The 23,626-nt window shown below is 46.0% G+C and overlaps 1 protein-coding gene across 2 annotated transcripts in view; it reads right to left on the bottom strand.

Annotated features, from left to right (window-relative positions):
- CYFIP1 (cytoplasmic FMR1 interacting protein 1) overlaps window positions 1–23,626 on the bottom strand; it is a 123,542-nt gene that overhangs the window by 1,433 nt on the left and 98,483 nt on the right. For both annotated transcript variants that reach the window (XM_068268129.1, XM_068268128.1), the window contains exons 26-30: window positions 19,869–19,999; window positions 11,927–11,999; window positions 7,377–7,471; window positions 5,756–5,994; window positions 1,722–1,869 (exon numbers count right to left, since the gene is read on the bottom strand). In XM_068268129.1, coding sequence (XP_068124230.1) covers window positions 1,722–1,869; window positions 5,756–5,994; window positions 7,377–7,471; window positions 11,927–11,999; window positions 19,869–19,999 — 686 coding nt within the window. The remainder of the gene's footprint in view (window positions 1–1,721; window positions 1,870–5,755; window positions 5,995–7,376; window positions 7,472–11,926; window positions 12,000–19,868; window positions 20,000–23,626) is intronic.

Below are 23,626 nucleotides of genomic sequence, written 5' to 3'. Positions count from 1 at the left end.
GGGTCCGCTCTACTGCGCAGGCGCCGGAGAGTTGCGCCTGCGCAGTAGAGCAGACCAGACGGCGATCGGGTATTTCCACCTACTTCGGAGCCGACAGCCGGCAAAGCGCCTGCGCAGGAGCCGGGAAGGTAAAGATTGATGTCACCGCTGTACGGAGGGCTGCAGCGAGACCCCTGAGGGACGGAGGACGGCGTGGGAAGCCTCATTAGGATCCTGAGGCTTCCCCCACCCGAGGTGAGTACCCCCCAGGGGACGTTACAGATTCTCTTTAAGAAGAAGGCCACATAAATTCACAGAGGGGTCAGCGCCTACTGAAGAGCACATTGTGTAGAAGTCAACAACCTTCTCCACAGTCAATAACTACAGACCTCCAAACTTGATATGGCCTTCAGATTAGCTGAAGAACAATGTGTAGAGAGCTTCATGGAATGAGTTTCCGAGCCTAAGCAGCTGCATCCAAGCCTTGCATCACCAAGTGCAATGCAGAGCTTCACATGCACTGGTGTAATGCACAACTTGGAATAAGTGTTCTCTGGAGTGAAGAATCAGAGAACTTTGGGTTTGGCGGATGCCAGAAGAACAGCACTTGCATCACTGCATTGTGCAAAAGTTTGGTGGAGTGTAGGGTATTATGGTTTGTGGTCAATTTTCAGGGGTTAGGTTTGGCCTCTTAGTTCCAGCAAAAGGACATTTTAGACGTGCTTCCAATTAGTGCATAAAGTCCTTAAAATCCTGGATGAGCAAGTTTGGTGTGGAGGAACATTGCAGGCCAGCACCAAGCCCTGACACCAACCCAATAAATCACTGTTGGGAGGAATAAGGGCGGAGACTGCAAGACAGACTATTTCATCCAACATCAGTACCTGGCCTCACAAATGCTCTTCTGGAACAATTGTCAAAAATTCACATGAACACATTTATAAACTTTCTGGAAAGCCTTCCAAGAAGTGCAGATGTTATAGTTCAAAGGTTAAAGGAGTTCTGTGGGGGGTTGCGGAGGAGAAAAACAGACACTTACCTTGGGCTTCTATCAGCCCCGGGCAGCGGTAATGCCCCACGCCGTCGTCCTCCCATCTGCCGTTCGCCACCGCCGGCCCCGGTCTAAGTGGCATGGGATCAAACTGCGGCTGCGCTACAGTGGCCGCGCACCCGCTCGCCTGCGTCATCGGAAGCTTACTGCGCAAGCGCAGTACAAGAACCCGTTGTACTGCGCCTGCGCAGTAAGCCTCAGATGACGCGAGCGGAGGCGCAGCAACGCGCATTATTCATCTGTGTGACAGACGAATAATAGCCCGGTGCCGGCTGCTGGGAACGGCGGATGGGAGCAGGACGGCGTGGGACATTACCGCTGCAGGGGGCTGATAAAAGCCCCAGGTAAGTGGCAGTTTTTCTCCTCAGAAACCCCCACAGAACCCCTTTAAGAACAGGATGCTATTAAGGTTCATGTGTGTGGAAAGGCAGGCATTCCAATACTTTAGGCAATATTGCATAGGTCTGAAAGGCAGGTTGATGTCATCCACTCCCATACTCACCATGCTACATAGCCTATGCCACTCTGCACCATAGCCTTTGTCTCCTCCCATGGTAAGGTGGTTCAGTGGCCATCATAGCCATTCTCCTCAACCATACAATATAATATTATGAAGCTGTGAAATTATTTGGCATGAAGAAAGCACCCAAGTATTTACATTATTACAGATGACACTGCAGCCAGTACATACCACACTCTTGATAATTTCATCCTTGCCATCATGCTTCTGCACCTTCAAAAGGTGATAGCAGAAATCCATAACATCAAAGCGACGATATTGACCCAAAAGAACAATGATCATACAGCCAGCCCAGTGAAGACCATCACCAAAGCACTGCCTAGAACAAAAAAGTACACAAGTTCCATCAAACAGTCCTTGTCTATTCAACCAACCATATAACTAAACTTTCTTTAAATCGAGGTGACATTATGTGCATTCTGAACAGACATGGATCAGGTTGGGGGACTAAATTATTACCATGAAACAGTACATCACTTGTAGAACACATTTTGTAGTCTATGCCTTCCTATGTCCCTGTAAATTTAATTATAGGGATGACCACTAGACCAATGCGCAAAAGACTGGTTGAACATTTGAGTTCAATCCAAACCTGGGAAGTATCACCCCGACTAACTAGCGTAAAAGCAAACAATTACCGCTTTTTGAAGTGATTTTTTTAAGGCGATTCTAGGCATGTGCCTTGCGATTTTTGGAGCGTTTTAGTGTAGCATTTTTCATATTATGTTACAGTAGAGCTGCAACTGAAGAACAGCTTCTGTAACAAAAACGCTTGGAAAATTGATCTGATCTAGCGCTTTTCAGAGTAATTTTCCACTCTCCTATACTTAACATTGAGGCTGAATCACCTCAGAAATCAGCAGAAATGCTGCAGGACCCAAGTTTGCATTTGGAAAAAAAGCACATTACTCTGGTGTGCACCATCCCATTCAAATACATTAGCCAAACGCTTTTTGAAGCGCAAGCGTTTTAAAAAGCGTTCAGAAGCGCTCTTGGTGTGCACTAGCCCTCAGAGAAATGAATGGAGGTGCAAACTCATGCCTAGAAATAGTGGGTCCTGAGATGGTTAAAGTTCCTTCCAGAGGAGGATATAGGCAGCGCTTACTAGCATAAAGAGAAGCAATAATGATATCAAGGACTGATGCTACAGGCCATCTTGGAATGAATGATCGCAACGATTTAAGCATATTTTTTTTTTGAGAAATGGACTTTTATGCACTTGGGTCCAATCTAACCTAAAGATTGAGCTTGTTGGTGGACTTTGGGTTAATGCATTATATCTTATTGGTTAAGATTATAAAATGTATTATTGCCTATAGATATTTTCAATTTCTTATCCTGAACACTGGGAGATTTTCCTGACTTCTGTGGTGCTTATTGCTTTCCACTAGGTGGCACATGGCCCTTCTCTTATCACTGCCTGTTTTTCTATTCTAAACATGTTTCTGGTCTGGACAGTCACTTGGAGCCTAAACGCAATCAAGTGGCAGAGACAGTGTCTGCAAACATGAAGGGGTATTTTTATCCGTGTCTCTGTTACTATATGGTGGGGGGGATCTTTGAAGCCCCCCTCTTTATGTATACAATTGTTTGCTTGAATTATACATGGCAAGCTTGTCATTCCTAGGTTCAGCTAGCATCTCCCCCTACTGACCAGCTGAGTGGTTCATTGTTTTGAAGCCATCTTTTGACAGGGGATCAAATACTTATTTCAATCATTACAATGCACATAAAGCTTTGACTTTGGGGCACTAGGTTTTTGAGGGTTCTTTTGTTATCCTGTCTCTCACAGCTACAGTAAACCTAGCATTACAATCTCATTTCTTGTCCAGAGGGCAAACGAGCAAAATCAGCAGGGAGACAAATACTTCTCTCCCTCACTATATATTTCCCACAAGATATTGTGTTTTTGGTATTAAAGTCATTGGGAATGGTGATTAAAAAAAACAGATACCTATGGAGAGGAAAGGCTCTGGGTCCTAATGAGCCTTCCCTCTCCCGGACCCTGTTCCAGCGCTGGCTCACCCATAGAAGTATTTAATTTGTTCAAATACTGCTGTGTCTGCCGCCAAAGGGAGGCTTCAGAAGTCTTCAGGAGCCTAAGTGCTCCCGAAGACGGGCCGCTCCATACTGCGCACACGCGAATGCCCTTTCTCGAGTGTGCGCAGTATGGAGCCGCCTGTCTTCGGGAGGACTCTGCTACAGAATACTTACAAAGTCCCCCGCGGTGGGTGATTCAAATTGGGAAGTTAGCGTTGCACCGAGGGGACTAGGAGAGGAGAGGGAAGGCTCATTAGGACCCAGAGCCTTCCCTCTCCTTAGGCAAGCAGGGGCAAGCGCAGGATTTTTAGGGGGGGGGGGAATTCCTGAAATGTCCAGAAGTACTTATGTCCCTGAGTGCTTCCGAATACAGGTGGCTCCATACTGCCCATGCACAAAAGTGTGCTGGCGTATTACGGAGCTGCCTATCTTTGGAAGTACTCAAGGACGCAAGTGTTTCTGAGGGCTTCTGGTAGCAGCAAATTTGAACAGGGGACAGCGCTGGAACAACTCCCAGAGAGAGGAACGGGAGAAAGACTTAGTTTGGACAATTCAGTGGAATATGCCACATAGTGTCACATAGTGCAAGTGATACCCATATGATGCAGGGATATATGCATCTGCGGAAGATGGCGGCGCTACATAAATACTAAATAATAATAATTTGCCTCACCAGGATTGCACTTTTATTTAGCTTTCCTGTATAAGAAGACGACACAGCCAGCCAGCACTAGGGGAAGAGGGAAACAAAGGTGAATGAAGGAGGGCTGGTGCACACCAAGAGTGCTTCTGAGCATTTTTCAAATCGACAGCGAATTGAAAAGCGCTTGGCTAATGTTACCCTATGAGGGTATTCTCACAGCAGCGTTATGATTTTTTCAAATCACAAGTATACTGCATGTAGCATTTTTTTGAGCGATTCATTCAGAAATCGCTCTGAAAATTGCTTCACAAAATCGCACCCACTAATTGCTATTGTGATTTTGGCGTGCACTAGCCCAGAGAGAGGAGGAGTGGAGAGAAATTGAGAATAGCCTGAGATGGAGCAGAGAGCTTATTTGTATTGCAGTCACACATCACACAGAGGCTACTTGCCTGTAATAGGACTCCTGTCCCTGCCAGTCTCTCACACAAGTCAGAAAGCAGCCCTCCTGGAGTCTTGGGACTGTCAAAAACTTTTCACCTTGTTTAACACCTTATCCACACATGCAGTCATTATAACAATGGGGAGAGACCAGACAGATTTTTGCCCACGGCCCCTTCAGGCAAGCTCTGCATCATGCTGTGTGTATTTACCAGCTTGCCTGTCCTCTAATTGCACTTTTATCAGCTAGTCTAGGGTTTCACATTGCCTTACAACAACAAACCTGAATACACCAGACCAGCCCTAAATCACTGAATGAAAGGCGGCCTGGGGGGAGATTGCCCCCCTTCCAGCCAGCACTAGGAGAAGGGGGAAAACGATGGTGAATGTGGGAGAGAGGAGCAGTGGAGAGACTGAGATAGAGCAGATAGCTTATCTGTATTACAGTCCCACATCACACAGGCTACTTGCCTGTAATGTGTCTCCTGTCCCAGCCAGCCAAATCCAAAAAAGCTTTATTGGCAGGACCAAATACATTTAGCATTGCCAAAGCAAAAATAAAACATTAACAACATGGTGTGTGTGTGTGTGTGTGTGGGGGGGGGGGGGATTGTGGGACTAGGGGAGGGAAGGATATAGGTATACCGTCCATAGGGGTGTGGAGGATGTAAGGGATGGTCAGCCTCTCACACAAGCTGCAGGCAGCCCTCCTGGAGTTAAGGAACTGTCAAAAACTTGTGAAATACCTTATGTAGCTGTCTACATGCAGTCTTTATAATAGTGAAAAAGCTGAGTTTTTCCCACAGACCCTGCAGGAGGCAAGCCTCTGTATATTTACCAGCTTGTCCGCTTCAACGATTTCAGGGAATTTTTTTTAAAGGTACAGGAGTCTCGGGGGGATTCCATAAATCCGCAAGCCCTGTCTGAATGCGCCAGTGGCAAGTATCTGGTTTTTTTTTTAATCACAACTCCCATTGACTTTAACTAGACCTTTTCTTTGCTCCTAAATTGCAGCAATAGTAAAAGCAGTTTCAGATGACGCAAATGAAGTATTTGGTGACATGTGACAGGTAATACTTACTCTACAGTGAATTCATGCGTGCCCACAGGGATACAGTACACAAACTGCATTGCACTCCAGAGCCTATGGAATTCTACACAGTCATCTACATGCATCACACCATTGCTGGGCAGGGGACCACGCCAGATGGGATCATCCAGGAAAGTGCGGACTCGGGTAAGAATCACTTCAAACATAGAGAGGCCACAGCAAAGACGCTCTTTGGTCAGTAAATCACCCTCCCTTGCAATGGCAATTTGCTGTGGAGGGGAGAAAAAGCAGAAATGTTCATGAAAATTGTGAACACTTTTCGTATACGAATCTCAAAACATAATTGTACTCTTAAAGGGACTTTAAAGTGAGGATAAAATAATGAATAGGGATACTTAATATGCAAATTATTCTGAGTGGGTGCAGGATTATGCAAATGTATGCAGCTTGAAAAATGTATTAATCCATTTCTGCCAAAGTTAAATTCAACTGGTCCATTTTGAAACTGTAAATTTGGATACAAAAAGTGCACAATACTGCATCAACTTGGAATGATTTGCATCTCACTGATCATGCCTAGTAAGGAATGTAAATATATTTCCACATCGGGCACAGATTGTGCTCAATGTTACCTGATCCATATTCGTACGGTGTAGTACCCCGGATGCAAGCTTTATTCAAATCCCACTAGCAACCTGGCTGTCTGTAGCATGCCCAGTGGATGGCTGGGTAGAGTGTGCCATGATGTGGGTGGTGTTGGCTACTGGATCCTGGTCAAGCTACAGACAGCCAGGCTGCTAGTGGGATTTGAGTCAGCCACTGCAGTCACAAAGTTCCATACTGCTGGTCAAACTGGTATATGGAGCTTGCATCAGTGAATACTATACTAATGTGGTTTAGTAACTGATGGCACTGACTGGAAGTACAATTAATGCCCAATGTGGACAAATATTTACTTTACTTTTTCCTCACTACAGAGCCCTAGTTCATCCTCCCATTTCTATAAAGCATACAAAAGTAAATGAATTGAATTAGCAATGCACTTTACAGAGAGCTGTTGAGAATCCTTCCCCATCCCATCATTTACATGAAGTAGGCAGAAAGGAGCGGGGGCAGCAGCCAGTCTCTCCTTATGATCACAATATATCTGATCTACCCTGCTGAGAGATTACCTTTGTGGCCAGCACTGCAGGCCACAAAGAGATAGGCAGGGTTCACACAGTGTGTGTGTTGTATAAATTATGCGTTATAACGTGTGTGCACTGCAATGGTCACTACATGTATTATTTCACATCCTGATCAACGTCTATATAGTGTGCACATATTCACACGCATTACGTAGCACAAAGAGATGGGAAAATGCCAGTACAACTGTATGGACATTGAGTTCACATGCAGAATTTTTGCGCAATGTGTATAGTGTTAACCCAGTGTTAATCTCACAGCAGTATGGGAAGAAGCTGGATTAGAAACACCTACTCTGGTGCCAGCTTCATGCTTTCTGGGGCTGGTAGTGTGACGCTTTTTCATCTACGCTGTACACTTGCTGTCTCAGCTGTCTTCCCACTGTAAATGCACCTTCTCTCACCATTATCACCAACAGTGACCATCTGAACAATTCTGTAACTATATGCAGTCATGAGGCACATACCTGCGGAGTTCCAAGTCTTTCTATGAGTGGCACCAGATGGAGCGGAGCATATTTGGATTCCAGTCTCTTCATTTTTGCCTCTAGACGCTCCCCCTCTGAGAATTAAACATACATCATTCCTATAGGTTACCTTGGCTGCAATCATATTCCAAAGTAGGCCATCCACAGCATAAATAATGTAAAGTTTAACTCTAAACCAAACCTGCTTTTATTTAGTTATGGGCAGAGAACCTGTGTTCCCATTTCAGAGATAGCCTTTACTTCCTGCTGCCAGTGACATGGCAGGGAGTGAATTAAGGCAGGGGTCCCCAACCTTTTTGAGCCCGGGGCCCACTGTCCCGACCAAAATTTTCTCCGGGAGGGGTGTGGCTAGTGGCAGCGGCAGAGTTACCACAGTATAGCAAGTATAGTTAGCCCAGTATAGCAAGTACAGTTAGCCCAGTATAGCTAGTACAGTTAGCCCAGTGTAGCAAGTACAGTTAGCCCAGTGTAGCAAGTACAGTTACCACAGTATAGTTAGCCCAGTATAGCAAGTACAGTTAGCCCAGTATAGAAAGTACAGTTAGCCCAGTATAGCAAGTATAGTTACCACAGTATAGCAAGTACAGTTACCCCAGTATAGCCAGTAGTTAGCCCAGTATAGCTAGTACAGTTAGCCCAATATAGCTAGTACAGTTAGCCCAGTATAGCTAGTACAGTTAGCCCAGTGTAGCTAGTACAGTTAGCCCAGTGTAGCTAGTACAGTTAGCCCAGTGTAGCTAGTAGTTACCCCAGAATAGCTGCCCCAGTGTAGCTAGGAGAGGGGCCCCCGCTCCATACCCCCGCCCCGGTTACCTTACGAGCAGGCGGTCGATTCCTTCCTTATATTCCCCCAGGCGCTCCTCTCCTCGGTTGCAGCATCTCGTAATACAGCAGCGCTTCCTGCGTGGCTGCTGTAAGGAAGGGAAGGAAGCAGGGCAGCGGCTTCCTGTAGCAGCGATCCCCGTTACCATGGAAACCGCTGCCCCGCCTCCTTCCCTCCTTACAGCAGCCGCACAGGAAGCGCTGCTGTAATACGAGATAGGAGAGGGGCTATGGGAAATATAAGGGAGGAAGTGGCCGCCTGCTCATAAGTTAACAGGAGCGGCGGCCGCAGGGGGGAGAGGGAGAAAGGCCAGATCAGCCGTTGCCCCCCAGAAGTTTGCCCACGGACCACCAGGGGGCCGCGGCCCCCAGGTTGGGTACCTCTGAATTAAGGTGCATACACAGGCACAATTATGGTCACCAGGAGGGATTTGGGACTCTGTCCCTCAGGTGGCACTCCAGGGTTCAGTTCTGTTGAGATATGTTGCTAGCCTGGAGGCTAGTGACGTATTCTGTTGGGGTGTTGCTGAAATGGCACCCACACTAAAGGCCTTGTTCACATTATTTGCATTGCCATGGGCATTTCAGCAGCGTGTATGTTGTGCAACATGCAGGGACATCAAAAGTATATAGACTGCACTGTCTACTGTTAAGCCTACTTGTCGCATTGTTGCACACATTTTTCGGCAAAGCACAACGCTGCTCCATTCACTGTAGTTAATGGAATTAGCAGCGCAACGCACGGCAGTGCAGATGGCGTGTGATCACACACTGCGTTCTGTTTACATAGCCATCGGCGTTTGGAAGTGTGAACGAAGCCTTAGCCTGGCTTGCTGTGTTTGCTAAAGAATATATGCCATACAATATATTTTAAAATAATGGACAGGCCTTAACTAGCGTTCAAGGGTACCTGAATTAAGAAATAAACTATAAGGTGGCCATACCTGTGGGTTCTTCTGTGCCCTCATGAGCTTCATGGCCCTCAGCTTAGCCAGCTTCCCCACTGCCTTCTTGCTCCCCTCCCTCTTTTCAAAGCGCAGACTGAGCCCAAGTGGAGCAAAACTGCATTGCATTGCTCTGTTCCCCCTGAGCAACTCCTCAATACCACTCCCGAATGGCTGTGCACAACCACCACTGTTAAAAGTGTCCTGAGCATGCGTGGTCAGGAAACATTTGTAACCGTGCATGCCTGGTACACCCCATTCTGTAGCTGCTGTGCACAGCCATGATGGAGTGGACACACATATTGGGCACGCAAGTGGACAGAGAATGCACCCTTAACGGAAGAACAAGGGATAAAACTGCAAGACAGAGGGGAGGCCGGCTGAAGAGAGAGTTTATGGGGGCGCCCGAGGTATTTATTTACTTTTTTCATTTAATCAGTTCAGGTGTGCTTTAAGAGGAATGAGACATCAGCTACACTAGATTTTCAACAAATAAGTGGAGCAAAATAAGCACATACATAAGGTGAAAGAAAATACAGCCTGTTAACTGTCAAGCCTTCTTTGGACACACATTTAGTTTGAAGTGTCAGTGTCACTGTACAGATGTCCCTCATCCCCTGCTTCCGACACAGCTCTAAGTGATAAGAATACTACTATATTTCCCCACAGATGGAGTAATTCTGCTTCTCCTTTCCTACAACTCTCTGCAGTACGCTGCTTGCCTTAGCAAATATGGCTGCAACGGTCACGTGAAATCTTCATGACCGCTTATTGTCTGTGACCACAATAGTCTAATGATTTAACAAGTATCCTCTAACCAATTGGACTAACTTTGTTCAATGACAAAAGCCATCAACTTTGTTGGTCAGGTGTTTCCTGGAAAATTACTACTGCATTCTCCAAGAAAGGCCTGCAATTCTCCTCTTTCTTCCATACTCGCTGTTCTATTGCAATGAACATGCACGGTCACAGCTCTGTTGGCTGGCAGAATGCACCAGGGCTACAGGCTCAAGTACTGGCAGACCAGGAGTCATAGTTGTCATTTGGTACCTGGAAGCCTTCTTCCATTTTGGTCACTATTGTTATGCAGAATGACAGCACATGCTGTGTTTGAAATACCCAGTGTTACAGCCCCAGTGCAGGATCATTCCTCAGTGCCTGTGACTGAATACAATGGCGGATGTATGAAGTGGGGCCCTGATACAGTACTTATACAGGGACCAATACATTTGTAGATTTGCCACCGGGGCTCAATGCCTGAAGTACACTCATCCTAAATGCAACACTGTTCTTTTTCTAGTTCTAACCTTCCTGAATTTAAAAAGAAGGAAAACATGCATCAGTCAACCACTTTCGGACTAACTGTCTCTGGCCCCATAAGGACCACATTTTTTCTTTTTCAAAAAGCTGAGCTGCAATCACGGTTATTGGTTCAATAAAAGTGGCTCGTGACCGACGCACAATCAGGCTGCAGTGAAAACAGATTGGTGCAAATGGCAAGAGCGAGTGGACCATGCAGCTAGAGTGATTGAAATCTATGCTCCGGCAGGAATAAGAGCTCCCAAACAGGGCATAGATGTCAATCACTGCTGTCCAGAAGTGGTTAAAGAGACTACAAAGTCGAAAATCAACATTGCATGTATCACATTCTCATACAAACGTATGAGTTTTCCAGTGTTTTTCTGTAACCCATCCGCCCTGCTGTCTTGCTCCCATGGCACTCTGTATCTCTGATATCTCTCGTACAGAGAGTGCAATGGCACTCATCTGCAAGGTGCAAGAAAAAACACGCCGGTAAAGTCACTAAGTTTTTATGAGAATGTGATACATGCAATGTTGATTTTAGACTGTTTAGTCTCTAAACAATCAAGAAAAGAGAACACACACAATTGAATCACATTTTTTATATTTGGTTTTCATCAATCGTTAACATTGAATTTATATTTTGATTACTTGTATGATAGGATCCCTCCATGTATGGCCACCTACCTGCCACTATATGAATCTGTGTCACTAATTTTCTGTGTGCATAAAAACCTCCACTGCTGGGCCTACAATAACTCCCTGCCCTGTTCTGGTGCTAAACCCTGCCTATAATCATCAACTGCACAGTGCGAGGGCGGCCAGGAGCGTAAGAATAGACCCTGCAAGGGATGCAGCTGCAGGGGGGCCCCAAAGCCACAGGGGGTCCTGTCCTGACAGACTAACAACTAAGGGTAGAGAGAAAAAAAAATTCTGCTCTCTGCACAATTGTTCTCATGACTGCATCTGCTCAGCCACTGATAAGGAATCGCAAAATTTTGTAGACAGTCCCATATTCAGTGTTCAGCAGGGTCTTGTGTACAGCGCTGCTCTACCCCCAGCCTTTCTGGGGGAGGGGGTTTGGCAGGAGGGGGCCCCATCCAAAGTTTTGCAGGTGGGCCCAGTGATTTCTAGTTACGCCCCTGCAAGGGCCACTACCGGCCAGTGACGCTTTGGCACTGGAATGCCGGTACAAAGGCAAGGTTTTCTAAAATAAATGGAGTATGGCTCTAAATTAGGAAAGAGTGGATGTTCCCCGTGTGCCCCAGATCCAGAGGCATCAGCACACAGGAATCAATGTGTTTATTAACACGGGTACAGAAAAGTGCCTGAATTGTGTCATTATACATGTAGTCATGTTTAGTGACATAAGTGGCTAACTTTAACTATGCAGATTAACTGTGAGAAAGCAAACGGGCCATAGAGGGCTGAGAGAAAGAAACCAGCCGTGAGCACACTCACCTTTCACATGGACCCTGGGCAGAATGTTCTGGAAAGGGGCAGCATGTAACAAGTCACACACTTCTTCTAGTGACTGAGGGGGGAAAATGACACATTAGAAGAAACATAAAAGGCAAGTACAGTATATAGGTATTATAGAGGCAAGGAGAGACATAAATCAGAAGGGCTTGCTGCTTGAAGCCACCTCAGGCTTATATAATTTTTGCTTCATTCTGGCTTTCTACAGCTAGGAGCTGAAAAACAAAACCATTTCTTCCAATTAGTGTCTAATGTTCTGGCTAAATGAAGCTAAATTGCCGCACTCCAATGACTAGGCCAATTCTGTTGCTACGATACAGGGAGCATTGAAAAGCTCGATCAGCTAGTCATTATGCTAGACCCCTCCAGCCCTGAATCATACAATCTCCTGTAATCCCCCAGCATGATTGTTCCCACATTGGTGCCTCTCAGTAAATGCAGAATAATTTTCTGGCAAGGTGACAGTGTCACACTTTGCTGTGTCACTTGTATTCATACAGAGACCCCGACAAGGACAAGCACCGCTATTACATTTCCAGCAAGCTGCAAAGAGATCACAGAACAAAAGTAAAGCTAGGGCTATTATATGCAGGGCCTTGCATACCTTATCTGCTTACAATACATCTACACTGCAATTACTTTCACAATGCAAACCTCTACTGGAAGTGAAAGTAAAAGGATACTAATCTGTAAGTCAAGTTTGACTAAAACAAAAATGTATTGTCATTTGTAAGTAGGCTACAGCAAAGGTTTAACACAGTGCACTATTACTGCAGGCAGCCTGAAAAAGCTGTGCAATTAGCATGTTAATATGGCTTTCATACAAATGTCTACATCTGCATGCAAATACTAATGAAGAATGTAGGATTTGCATTTCCCATTTTGGTGAAGCTATAATTTGTTTACTAAAATACATGGTTAAAGGACAACTTAAAGGGAAGGTTCAGGGAGGGGAGTGAAAAAATAAAAATCAATTTCCACTTACCTGGGGCTTCCTCCAGCCCGTGGCAGGCAGGAGGTGCCCTCGCCGCCGCTCCGCAGGCTCCCGGTGGTCTCCGGTGGCCGACCCGACCTGGCCAGGCCGGCTGCCAGGTCGGGCTCTTCTGCGCCCCAAGGCCCGGGACTTCTGCGTCCCACGCGGGCGCACTGACGTCACCTGACGTCCTCCGGGCTGTACTGCGCAGGCCCCGAACTACGGCGCCTGCGCAATACAGCCCGGAGGACGTCCGATGACGTCAGCGCGCCCGCGTGGGACGCAGAAGTGCCGGGCCTTGGAGCGCAGAAGAGCACGACCTGGCAGCCGGCCTGGCCAGGTCGGGTCGGCCACCGGGAGCCTGCGGAGCGGCGGCGAGGGCACCTCCTGCCTGCCACGGGCTGGAGGAAGCCCCAGGTAAGTGGAAATTGATTTTTATTTTCTCACTCCCCTCCCTGAACCTTCCCTTTAAGTGAAAAGAATATGGAGGCTGCCATATGCATTTCCTTTTAAACAATGCCAGTTGCCTGGCATGCAGCTAATCTTGACAGATTTGACAACGTCCGAAACACCTGATCTGCATATGCTTGTTCAGGTTCTATGGCTAAAAGCATTAGAGGCAGAGGATCAGCAGGGCAGCCAGGAAACTGGTATTGCTTAAAAGGAAATAAAAATGGCAGCCCCCATATCGCTCTTACTTCAGTTGTCCTTTAAGCAGACATCAGTGTGATTAAAAGAATAATAGCCCCGAGACTGAGTTCCATGAGCTATATCGAGTATCAACTACGAAGAAGCGATCCGGACACAATACATAATTTCACCAGGTTTATTATGTTAAAAAGTCCACTCAGCATACAAAGGACATCATTCACAAAGCTTTTTCACCTGTTTTCATCTTATCTATGTTCCTTTTTTTAAAGGACACCAGAGGTAAAAATAGACTAATGAAATAAATAATGGTTTCTATCATCCTCCTTCTAAAATGACTTTTTAAAATATTCCACGGATTTATTTTATATTTGAATCTACTTTTTAAGTTTTTACAGTTTTATTATTTTTGCTCAATGACACATTCATTGAAGTATGTCAGAGCTAAAATCTATGAATGCCATTTTCGGCTAGGAAAGTGTTATACAGTTGTAATTTCTTACCATTGAGGGTCACACCGTAGTCTGACCCAGTCCTGACTCAGACAGGAACTGCCACTTACATACCTGATGTTTAACTCTTTCAGGCAGAGAAAAAAAAGGAACACAGCATAGTTATTTGTGTGCTAGGCACTGTACATACACATGTCTATCTCATCATGTCACCTTGGGTATCCTTTAAGCTCCCAAAGAGCAAAATACAGTATTATATAATTAAGGTAAGAAAAGTAATATTCAAAAGGAAATTAAATCAGGAACAACTTACTTTGAGTGATTATTTTGCTTGTAAATGTGCTGGTTATTTTTTCAATTAGGTGATAAGCAAGTAATGTATGAGAAATTTTGTGAATGGAGCCCAAAGTTGTGAAACCAGGGGACAGTCCCCTAAACGCATCAGGTGAGACGTTTCAATTGTTCAATCGTAATCCCTGAAATCATTCAGACCGAGAGCTGAGAACTCAACCACAAGCTCTATTCATACTCATTACAAGTCCGTTTATCCTGGTTACAAGCTGCAAGATGATTTATTTAGGTAATAATACATTCATCTAGTGTGTAGACCTATCTAAACAATCTACTAGATTATACTCCACACATCTGTTAAAGTGCCCCTTTGTCCGACTCCTGTAAAGTAAAGCACGCCAGTGAAAACATTATACAAGATGCCATCTGAGGATTACTCCGAGTCTCCATGTAATTTTCATTGCTCTAAAATTGCCTCTTTGCTTATGCGGACTGAGTGAGACTATAGGTACATACACACGTCAAATTTTTCCAAACGACCCGTCGCCTGGCGGATCCGTCAAAATCAGCGTTATTAGCTGAACGCCCGGATTTGACGTCCAAACGACGGGTCGTTTGGAAAAATCCAATGTGTGTATGAGCCTTTAACCTCCCTGCTGTTCTTAAAATGTGCTGCGCATGGCAGGGGGGGGGGGTGTTTTTTGCAATTTTTTTTTTCTTTTTAGCATGTAGCTAGCCTAGCGCTAGCTACATGCTTCCCCCCTCCCTTCGCTATCCCACCCACCCCTCCGATCCCCGCCGGCGCAAATACCCAACAGGATGGGGCCCTTTTCCACCAGCGAATCGCAAAAACGCAAACCGCTAGCGATTTTACAATCGCTACGGTTTGCTTTTTAACATAGGAATCGCGGTAGGTCATTTCCACTACCGCGATTCGTTTTTGCCAGGAACGCGAACGCGCGGCGGAGCGATATTTGCCGCGATTTTGCTATGCAGTGCATAGCAAAATCGCGGCCGCGAACGTCGGGGAATCGCCGGTAATTGCGATTCAGCAATCGCTAGCGTTCAGCGTGAACGCTAGCGATTGCTAGTGGAAAAGGGCCCGAAATCCCGTTCTGAACGGGATTTCCTGTATGGGCTTCCCCCGTCGCCATGGCGACTATTGGACTGACGTCATGACGTCACACGGAGTCCCGATCCACCCCTCAGCGCTGCCTGGCACTGATTGGCCAGGCTGCGCAAGGGGTCTGTGCGGCGGATCGGCGGGTAGCGGCGGCGTTCGGATGTTACATGCAGCTAGCAAAGTGCTAGCTGCATGTAACAAAAAAAATTATGCAAATCGGCCCACCAGGGCCTGAGGAATCCTCTGCGGCGGGTTAACCCGAGCTAAGCTTGGGATAACCGGCAAGGAGGTTAAGCCTGAGGCAATTCAGTGAGATAAAATACTTTCTCCATATGATTCTTCTATTTTGCAGGCATCGTGTCTAATCTGATGCTAGGTACACACCATACAATTGTCTGTTAGATTTTCTGTTAAGGTGGCCACACATACCGTTTTTAAATATCTGTTCATTTTAAGAATTGCAATCACCTTTGCTGACTAATTGTAACATTTCAAAAATATGACCAATGTACCACCCACATGTTCAATTTTTCCCCAATTATGATACAAATGATTGGAAACTGAGAAGATTGCATGGGTGTGTAGATTAATAAACTGACAATCTAACACACACCATACTGTACAATCTTTAGAAACATTTTCAGCATTCCGGATCGATAAACGAAAAAAAAAAAAAAAAAAGGGAAATCCAATTGTATTCTTCAGTCGAATGAAAAAAAAGCTTTACATTTTTTGGGGAGATCCAATCATATTTATCGAATTGCCATAAAATCGGATCATTTAATTGTATCGTGTGTTGCCACCTTTAGATTTACCTGCCAGATAGATTTTTTCAAACATGTTGGAAAAAAAAAATCTATCTGGCAGGTAAATCTAACAGAAGATCAAACAGAATATTGTATGGTGTGTACCTAGCATAAGACATGATTCAATTGCCCATCATCTCTATGTCTAATGTAATGCTGGGAATACACTGTGCATTTCCGCAGCTCGATTATGCCGCCTGATCGATTCCCCCCCCTCGACCCCACGGGCCATTCTCTTATCTTCTGCTCGTTTTCCTTATCTTTTTCCATTGTCCCCCATGCGGTACGGAGCGCCGACTCGCTCGGGCGGGTGATCGGACATGTCGGAAATTAACATTCGAGCGATCTAAATGGCTCAATCGTACCGTGTATTCCCAACATAATGCTTAGTACACACGCTCTACTTTCAGGAACGACGGGTCCCTCAGACCCTCCCACTGAGCGGATCGTTTATAAACAGCCTTATCAGTTTGCCGACAGACTGTACACACACTCTACTGTTGCTGGAACACCCGCCCAGCAGGAAGGTCTGACGGACCCGTCGTTCCTGAAAGTAGAGCGTGTGTAGGAGCCTTCAGATTATTTTCTGTAGAGAATGGTCATTATCTCTGGTGCATTGTCTTCTGGTTATCTCCTGCTGAGTAGAACAATACTTAATTGCTAGGCAGATAGATGGTTAGATAGATAATTTCCAAAGTGTTGGAAATTAAGGTAGCCATACACTGGTCGATTTGCCATCAGATCGACCAACAGACAGATCCCTCTCTGATCAGATAAGGCTCGTATGGCTGCCTTTACTGCAAACAGATTGTGAATCGATTTCAGCCTGAAACCGATTCACAATCTGCTGAGCTGCCGCCTGTCCCCCCCCGGCATACATTACCTGAGGCTGGCTCCCGGGCGTGATGTCCCCGTCATGTGGCACCTTCGGCCGCGTATAACTTACGCTATCACACCAGTGACAGCGGAAGTTCAAATAGAGCGCCCTCTATTTGTACTTCCGCTTTCACTGCAGTGACAGCGGAAGTTATACGAGGATGCCGGAGGTGCCATGACGGGAGCAGTGACGAATGGGATGCCCGGGAGCCAGCTTCAGGTAATGTATACGTGCGTCGAAAGGCCCCGAATCATACGCCGCAAGCGACGTGGTCCCTACCCGCGGGCGATCGACGGTAATTATCTGCACGGCACGATCGACGGACCAATTGATATCAGGAGGAAATCAATCGGTCGGGTGCGTTTAGCGCAAATTATTTGACAGCAGATACGATCCCAGTGATCGAATCTGCTGTCGATCGGCGGGAAATCGGGCCAGTGTACGGCCAGCTTTATCCATCTGGCAGGTAAATCTTACAGAAAATCTAAAAGAAAATTGTATAGTGTGTACCTACCATTCGAGGTGATTTAATTAAGTCGTTTTAGAGCTATGCTTCTTATCTCAGCTGTTTTCCATTTAAAAACTAGTTACGGTATGTAAAAAAATAAATTAACAGCCCCTTTAGTCCCCAAAGCCAGAAAGGCAGAGCCAGACTGGGGCTCCAACAACTGTTTCATGAAAACCTACATAGTCCATGACAAGGGTGCGACTTTGGCAGAAAAGGGCAGAAATCCCTCCAGTCTACTGCAAAGTTATCATTCATGCATAGAACAAGCAGCTTTCCCTCACCTCAATGCTGCAGAGATGGTGGCAACTACCCCCATGCATGTGGAAGCAGATCAGTGTCCCAGGTAAATAGGTACAATTCTGCCAATTTTGAAGTACAATTAAAATGTTTAATCTGTACACTTCTCTTATTTTCTTTTTGTGAATATCTTCATTGGAGAGTCTCACACTGCCCACCAACCACTGCTGGGTATCCCTGGCACCACTGCTACCTGCCGCACCTATGGTGGGCACCACTGACACAGTTGCACTGCCGAGACCTCCCCTGCCCCGCTGGAAAATCGCTGCAGTAGTAATACATGACCACCGACATGAAAACATACTACAAACAGAACTTGAAATGAAGTCCTTCCCTGTGTTACAAAAGTACAAAGTACTGAGGATTACAACCCAGACTAAACATCTCTACCATAGAATGCTAACAACTGGCTTTCTACACCACAAGTAGAAACATTTTATGAGGATGGGATGTGAATCTGTTGAGTTGTAGAATAATAGCTCTACAGCAGTGATTCACATGGGTGGCTGATGTAATGATCCCAGTGTGTACAAGGAATGACATGCAGTGGCGTACCAAGGGCTTTTGGCACCCGGTGCTGGGTATTAAAAGACCCCCCCCCCCCCCCCCCCCGGAAAAAATGGGTGTGACCGCAACCTGCGGCGTGCTTAGCACGTCGCGGCGAAAAATGGGCGTGGTCATGACCAGATGAGGACGGAGCTAACTGTAATTTAAGGTATTAGCTAGTATAGTTGCCCTAGTATAGCTAGTATAGTTGCCCCCAGTATAGCTAGTATAGTTGCCCCCAGTATAGCTAGTATAGTTGCCCCCAGAAGAGCTAGTATAGTTGCCCCCAGTATAGCTAGTGTAGTTGGCCCCAGTAAAGTTTCCCCAGTATAGCTAGTATAGTTGCCCCCAGTATAGCTAGTATAGCTGCCCCCAGTATAGATGCCCCCAGTATAGTTGCCCCCAGTATAGCTAGTATAGTTGCCCCCAATATAGCTAGTATAGTTGCCCCCAGTATAGCTAGTATAGTTAGCCCCAGTATAGATGCCCCCAGTATAGTTCCCCCAGTATAGCTAGTATAGTTGCCCCCAGTATAGCTAGTATAGTTAGCCCCAGTATAGATGCCCCCAGTATAGTTCCCCCAGTATAGCTAGTATAGTTTCCCCAGTATAGCTAGTATAGTTGCCCCCAGTATAGCTAGTATAGTTGCCCCCAGTATAGATGCCCCCAGTATAGTTGCCCCAGTATAGCTAGTATAGTTGCCCCCAATATAGCTAGTATAGTTGCCCCCAGTATAGCTAGTATAGTTAGCCCCAGTATAGTTCCCCCAGTATAGCTAGTATAGTTGCCCCCACTCCCCAGTATAGTTGCCCCAGTAGTATAGTTGCCCCCGGTATGGGGGAAGCTTGGAAGGAGGGGTGGCGGTGAGGGGGGCCAGACCCCCCACCTCCCTCGCCTGGGTCCCCTCCTTCTGGCGCTTCCCCCCTCCTAATTAGCAGCAGCTTAATGCGGGCAGGAGGGGGCGGAGAGGACTTACCTGCTTCCTGGCGATGGCGCACACGTCATACTCACGTGATGCTGGTCTCCGACTTCTCTGTCACTCACTGCGCTTCCGCTAATCAGGAAGCACAGTGGGCAGTGAAGAAGGCGGAGAGCAGCGTCACGTGACGATGACGATGTGCGCCATCGCCTGGAACGCAGGAAGCAGGTGAGTAAGTCCTCTCCGCCCGCTCCTGCCCGCATTAAGCTGCTGCTAATTAGGAGGGGGGGGAAGCGCCAGAAGGAGGGGACCCAGGTGAGGGAGGTGGGGGGTCCGTCCCCCTCCCCGCCGCTTTCCCCACCACCCCTCCATTCTGTTTTGCTTCCCCCTCCTGCACAGGCCTCTGTGGGAGGCCTTGATGACACCCCCTGCCGCCCCATGGTAGGAACGCCACTGATGACATGTAGTAGCATGATCTACATACCAGGCTTTGCTCAATAAGAAGACAGAAGAGCATAGCATTCCCCACTTCACGCAGATTCTGGAAGCACACAGTCTTCAGCTCAGCATATTCCACTATGTCCTTCAGCTGGTGGTGAAAGAACTCCAAGATGCCTAGTGTATAAGAGGACAGAAGCGTGACATGAAAATCCCAAACTCTTGGAAGGAAAAGATCATATACATACTCCAATACATTAGGCAAACAATTAAATGCACCAGCTCTGAGCCAATGAGGTATACAGGATCTTCTCAAAAAATTAGCATATTGTGATAAAGTTCATTATTTTCTGTAATGTACTGATAAACATTAGACTTTCATATATTTTAGATTCAAATACACACAACTGAAGTAGTTTAAGCCTTTTATTGTTTTAATATTGATGATTTTGGCATACAGCTCATGAAAACCCAAATTTCCTATCTCAAAAAATTAGCATATTTCATCCGACCAATAAAAGAAAAGTGTTTTTAAAACAAAAAAAGTCAACCTTCAAATAATTATGTTCAGTTATGCACTCAATACTTGGTCGGGAATCCTTTTGCAGAAATGACTGCTTCAATGTGGCGTGGCATGGAGGCAATCAGCCTGTGGCACTGCTCAGGTGTTATGGAGGCCCAGGATGCTTCGATAGCGGCCTTAAGCTCATCTAGAGTGTTGGGCCTTGCGTCTCAACTTTCTCTTCAAAATATCCCACAGATTCTCTATGGGGTTCAGGTCAGGAGTTGCCAGGCCAATTGAGCACAGTAATGCTGCATACACACTTGAGATAAAAGTCTTTGGAAAAGGCAAGATCACAGACCAATTTTACCCCATTACATGTAGTATGAGAGCCATACTCTACACAGTCTATTCTATGGAGCTGCACTCCCCATCAGATAAAATCTTAGCAAGATGCTGCACACAGGGATGCCCGTATACATTCAAAAGATCATTATCTGCAAAAGATCTCTTCCTGCAATAGATCCATTCCTGCAAAATGCATTCATAGTCTATGAGATCTGCAGATCCTCATACACACCTTGTTTAACAGGCAATCATCTGCAGATAATCTGCAGATCAGATCCACCAGGATGGATTTTCAGATCTGCAGATGATTGCCAGCTATGCAGATGAAGTCTGTTAAACAAGGGGTGTATGAGGATCTGCAGATCTCATAGACTATGAATGCATTTTGCAGGAATGGATCTATTGCAGGAAGAGATCTTTTGCGGATAATGATCTTTTGAATGTGTACGGGCATCTTTGTGTGCAGAATCTTGCAAAGATTTTATCTGATGGGAAGTGCAGCTCCATAGAATAGACTGTGTAGAGTATGGCACTCATACTACATGTAATGGGGTAAAATTGGTCTGTGATATTGCCTTTTCCAAAGACTTTTATCTCAAGTGTGTATGCAGCATAATACCATGGTCAGTAAACCATATACCAGTGGTTTTGGCACTGTGAGCAGGTGCCAGGTCATAATGGAAAGTGAAATCTTCATCTCCACAAAGCTTTTCAGCAGATGGAAGCATGAAGTGCTCCAAAATCTCCTGATAGCTAGCTGCATTGACCCTGCCCTTGATAAAACACAGTGGACCAACACCAGCAGCTGACATGGCTCCCCAGACCACCACTGACTGTGGGTACTTGGGTACTTGACACTGGACTTCAGGCATTTTGGCATTTCCCTCTCCCCAGTCTTCCTCCAGACTCTGGTACCTTGATTTCCAAATGACATGTAAAAGTTGCTTTCATCCGCAAAAAGTACTTTGGACCACTGAGCAACAGTCCAGTGCTGCTTCTCTGTAGCCCAGGTCAGGCGCTTCTGCCGCTTTTTCTGGTTCAAAAGTGGGTTCATGCTTCCATCTGCTGAAAAGCTTTATGGAGATGAAGATTCCATTTTTCAGCACGACCTGGCACCTGCTCACAGTGCCAAAAACACTGGTAACTGGTTTACTGACCATGGTATTACTGTGCTCAATTGGCCTGCCAACTCTCCTGACCTGAACCCCATAGAGAATCTGTGGGATATTGTGAAGAGAAAGTTGAGAGACGCAAGACCCAACACTCTGGATGAGCTTAAGGCCACTATCGCTGTCTACCATCCGTGCCAGCATTACACCAACATCAATTGACCACTGGACTTTGCATCTGCCTACTACCGTACCACCATGGCAAGTCTTTGACACTCTGAGTGAAGAAGATTTTGGAATTCTCATTCAAAGTCTCCGCCCCACTACCTGCGACCTGGATCCTGGCCCAACTGGATCCTTAATGCAGTGCCCAGAGCTGATCAGGCCAGCACTTCACAAAATCACTCAGTGCTCCTTGCAAAGTGGACTTTTCCCAGAAGAACTAAAGAAAGCAATCATAAAACCCCTCTTGAAGAAACCATCACTAGATCCCGATTCTGTAACCAACTGCAGACCTGTGGCGAACTTACCATTCCTATCAAAAGTTATCGAGAAAGTAGTCGCCAACCAGCTGGAAGCCAGGCTTACAGATAACAACATCTTTGATACTTTTCAGTCAGGATTCAGGAAAAGGCACAGCACTGAAACGGCATTAGTCCGAGTAATGAATGATCTACTTACTGCAAGGGACAAGGGTGGTTGCTCAATTTTGATTCTTCTTGACTTGTCTGCAGCATTTGATACTGTGGATCATGAAATACTAATCCAGTGACTGAAGAATTACTGTGGCCTAAGGGGTACTGTTCTTAGCTGGTTTCAGACCTTCCTATCTTGCAGGACACAGCAAGTATGTCTGGGCACACACTACTCTAATGCAGTGCCACTTCCCTATGGAGTTCCACAGGGTTCTGTACTATCACCATTACGCTTTGCAGTCTACATGCTCCCACTGGGCAAAATAATCCAGAACTATGGCCTAGGATACCATTGTTATGCAGATGACACAACTGTATCTGTCCTTCAAGCCTGGCACCCAAGACCCATCAGCATCCATAAATGCGTTTCTAGTGGATTTACAAAATTGGATGAACACCAGCTGGCTGAGGCTGAACGCTGACAAAACAGAGGTGTTGGTGGTAGGTGGTCCACACATGATGGATAAAGTTCAAAACGCTCACCACCTCAAACTAGCAATTGGGGGAGATACTGTGCAGTATAAAGACTCTGTGCGAAACCTTGGGGTGATCCTGGATGGAAATCTAAAACTCAAACAGCAGATATCAGCTGTCGTCAAGTCTTCCTTCTTCCATCTAAGAAATATAGCGAAAATCAAACACATTATCCCAGCTGAAGACCTACCTGCCCTGGTTCATGCATTTGTATCCTCCCGCCTAGACTACTGCAACGCCCTGTTCATCGGATCTACAGAAAAGGTTCTGCGCCCCTTACAGCTAGTACAGAATGCTGCAGCCAGACTCCTAGCCAATGCCCCCCGCAGCTCACACATCACCCCAGTACTGCAAACTCTTCACTGGTTGCCAGTAAAATGGAGAATCAATTTTAAGATCTGCCTACTGACATTCAAGGCTCTACACCACATGGGACCCAAATACATAGCGGATCTATTGGAACTTTATGCCCCTCCACGCACCCTCCGCTCTGCCAACAAGATGAAGCTGATTATTCCCAGGATACACTTAAGATTTGATGCTCGGGCCTTTTCCTACGCAGCCCCTACTCTATGGAACTCACTTCCACAATCAGTACGAGAGGCTCCCTCTCTGGACAGCTTTAAAAAAAAGGCTAAAAACTCACCTCTTTTCCCTAGCCTTTGAGACTGCATAA

Source organism: Hyperolius riggenbachi, chromosome 2, assembly GCF_040937935.1.
Source record: "Hyperolius riggenbachi isolate aHypRig1 chromosome 2, aHypRig1.pri, whole genome shotgun sequence".
Classification (NCBI taxonomy): Eukaryota; Metazoa; Chordata; class Amphibia; order Anura; family Hyperoliidae; genus Hyperolius; species Hyperolius riggenbachi.
This window is presented reverse-complemented; position numbering and strand designations above follow the sequence as displayed.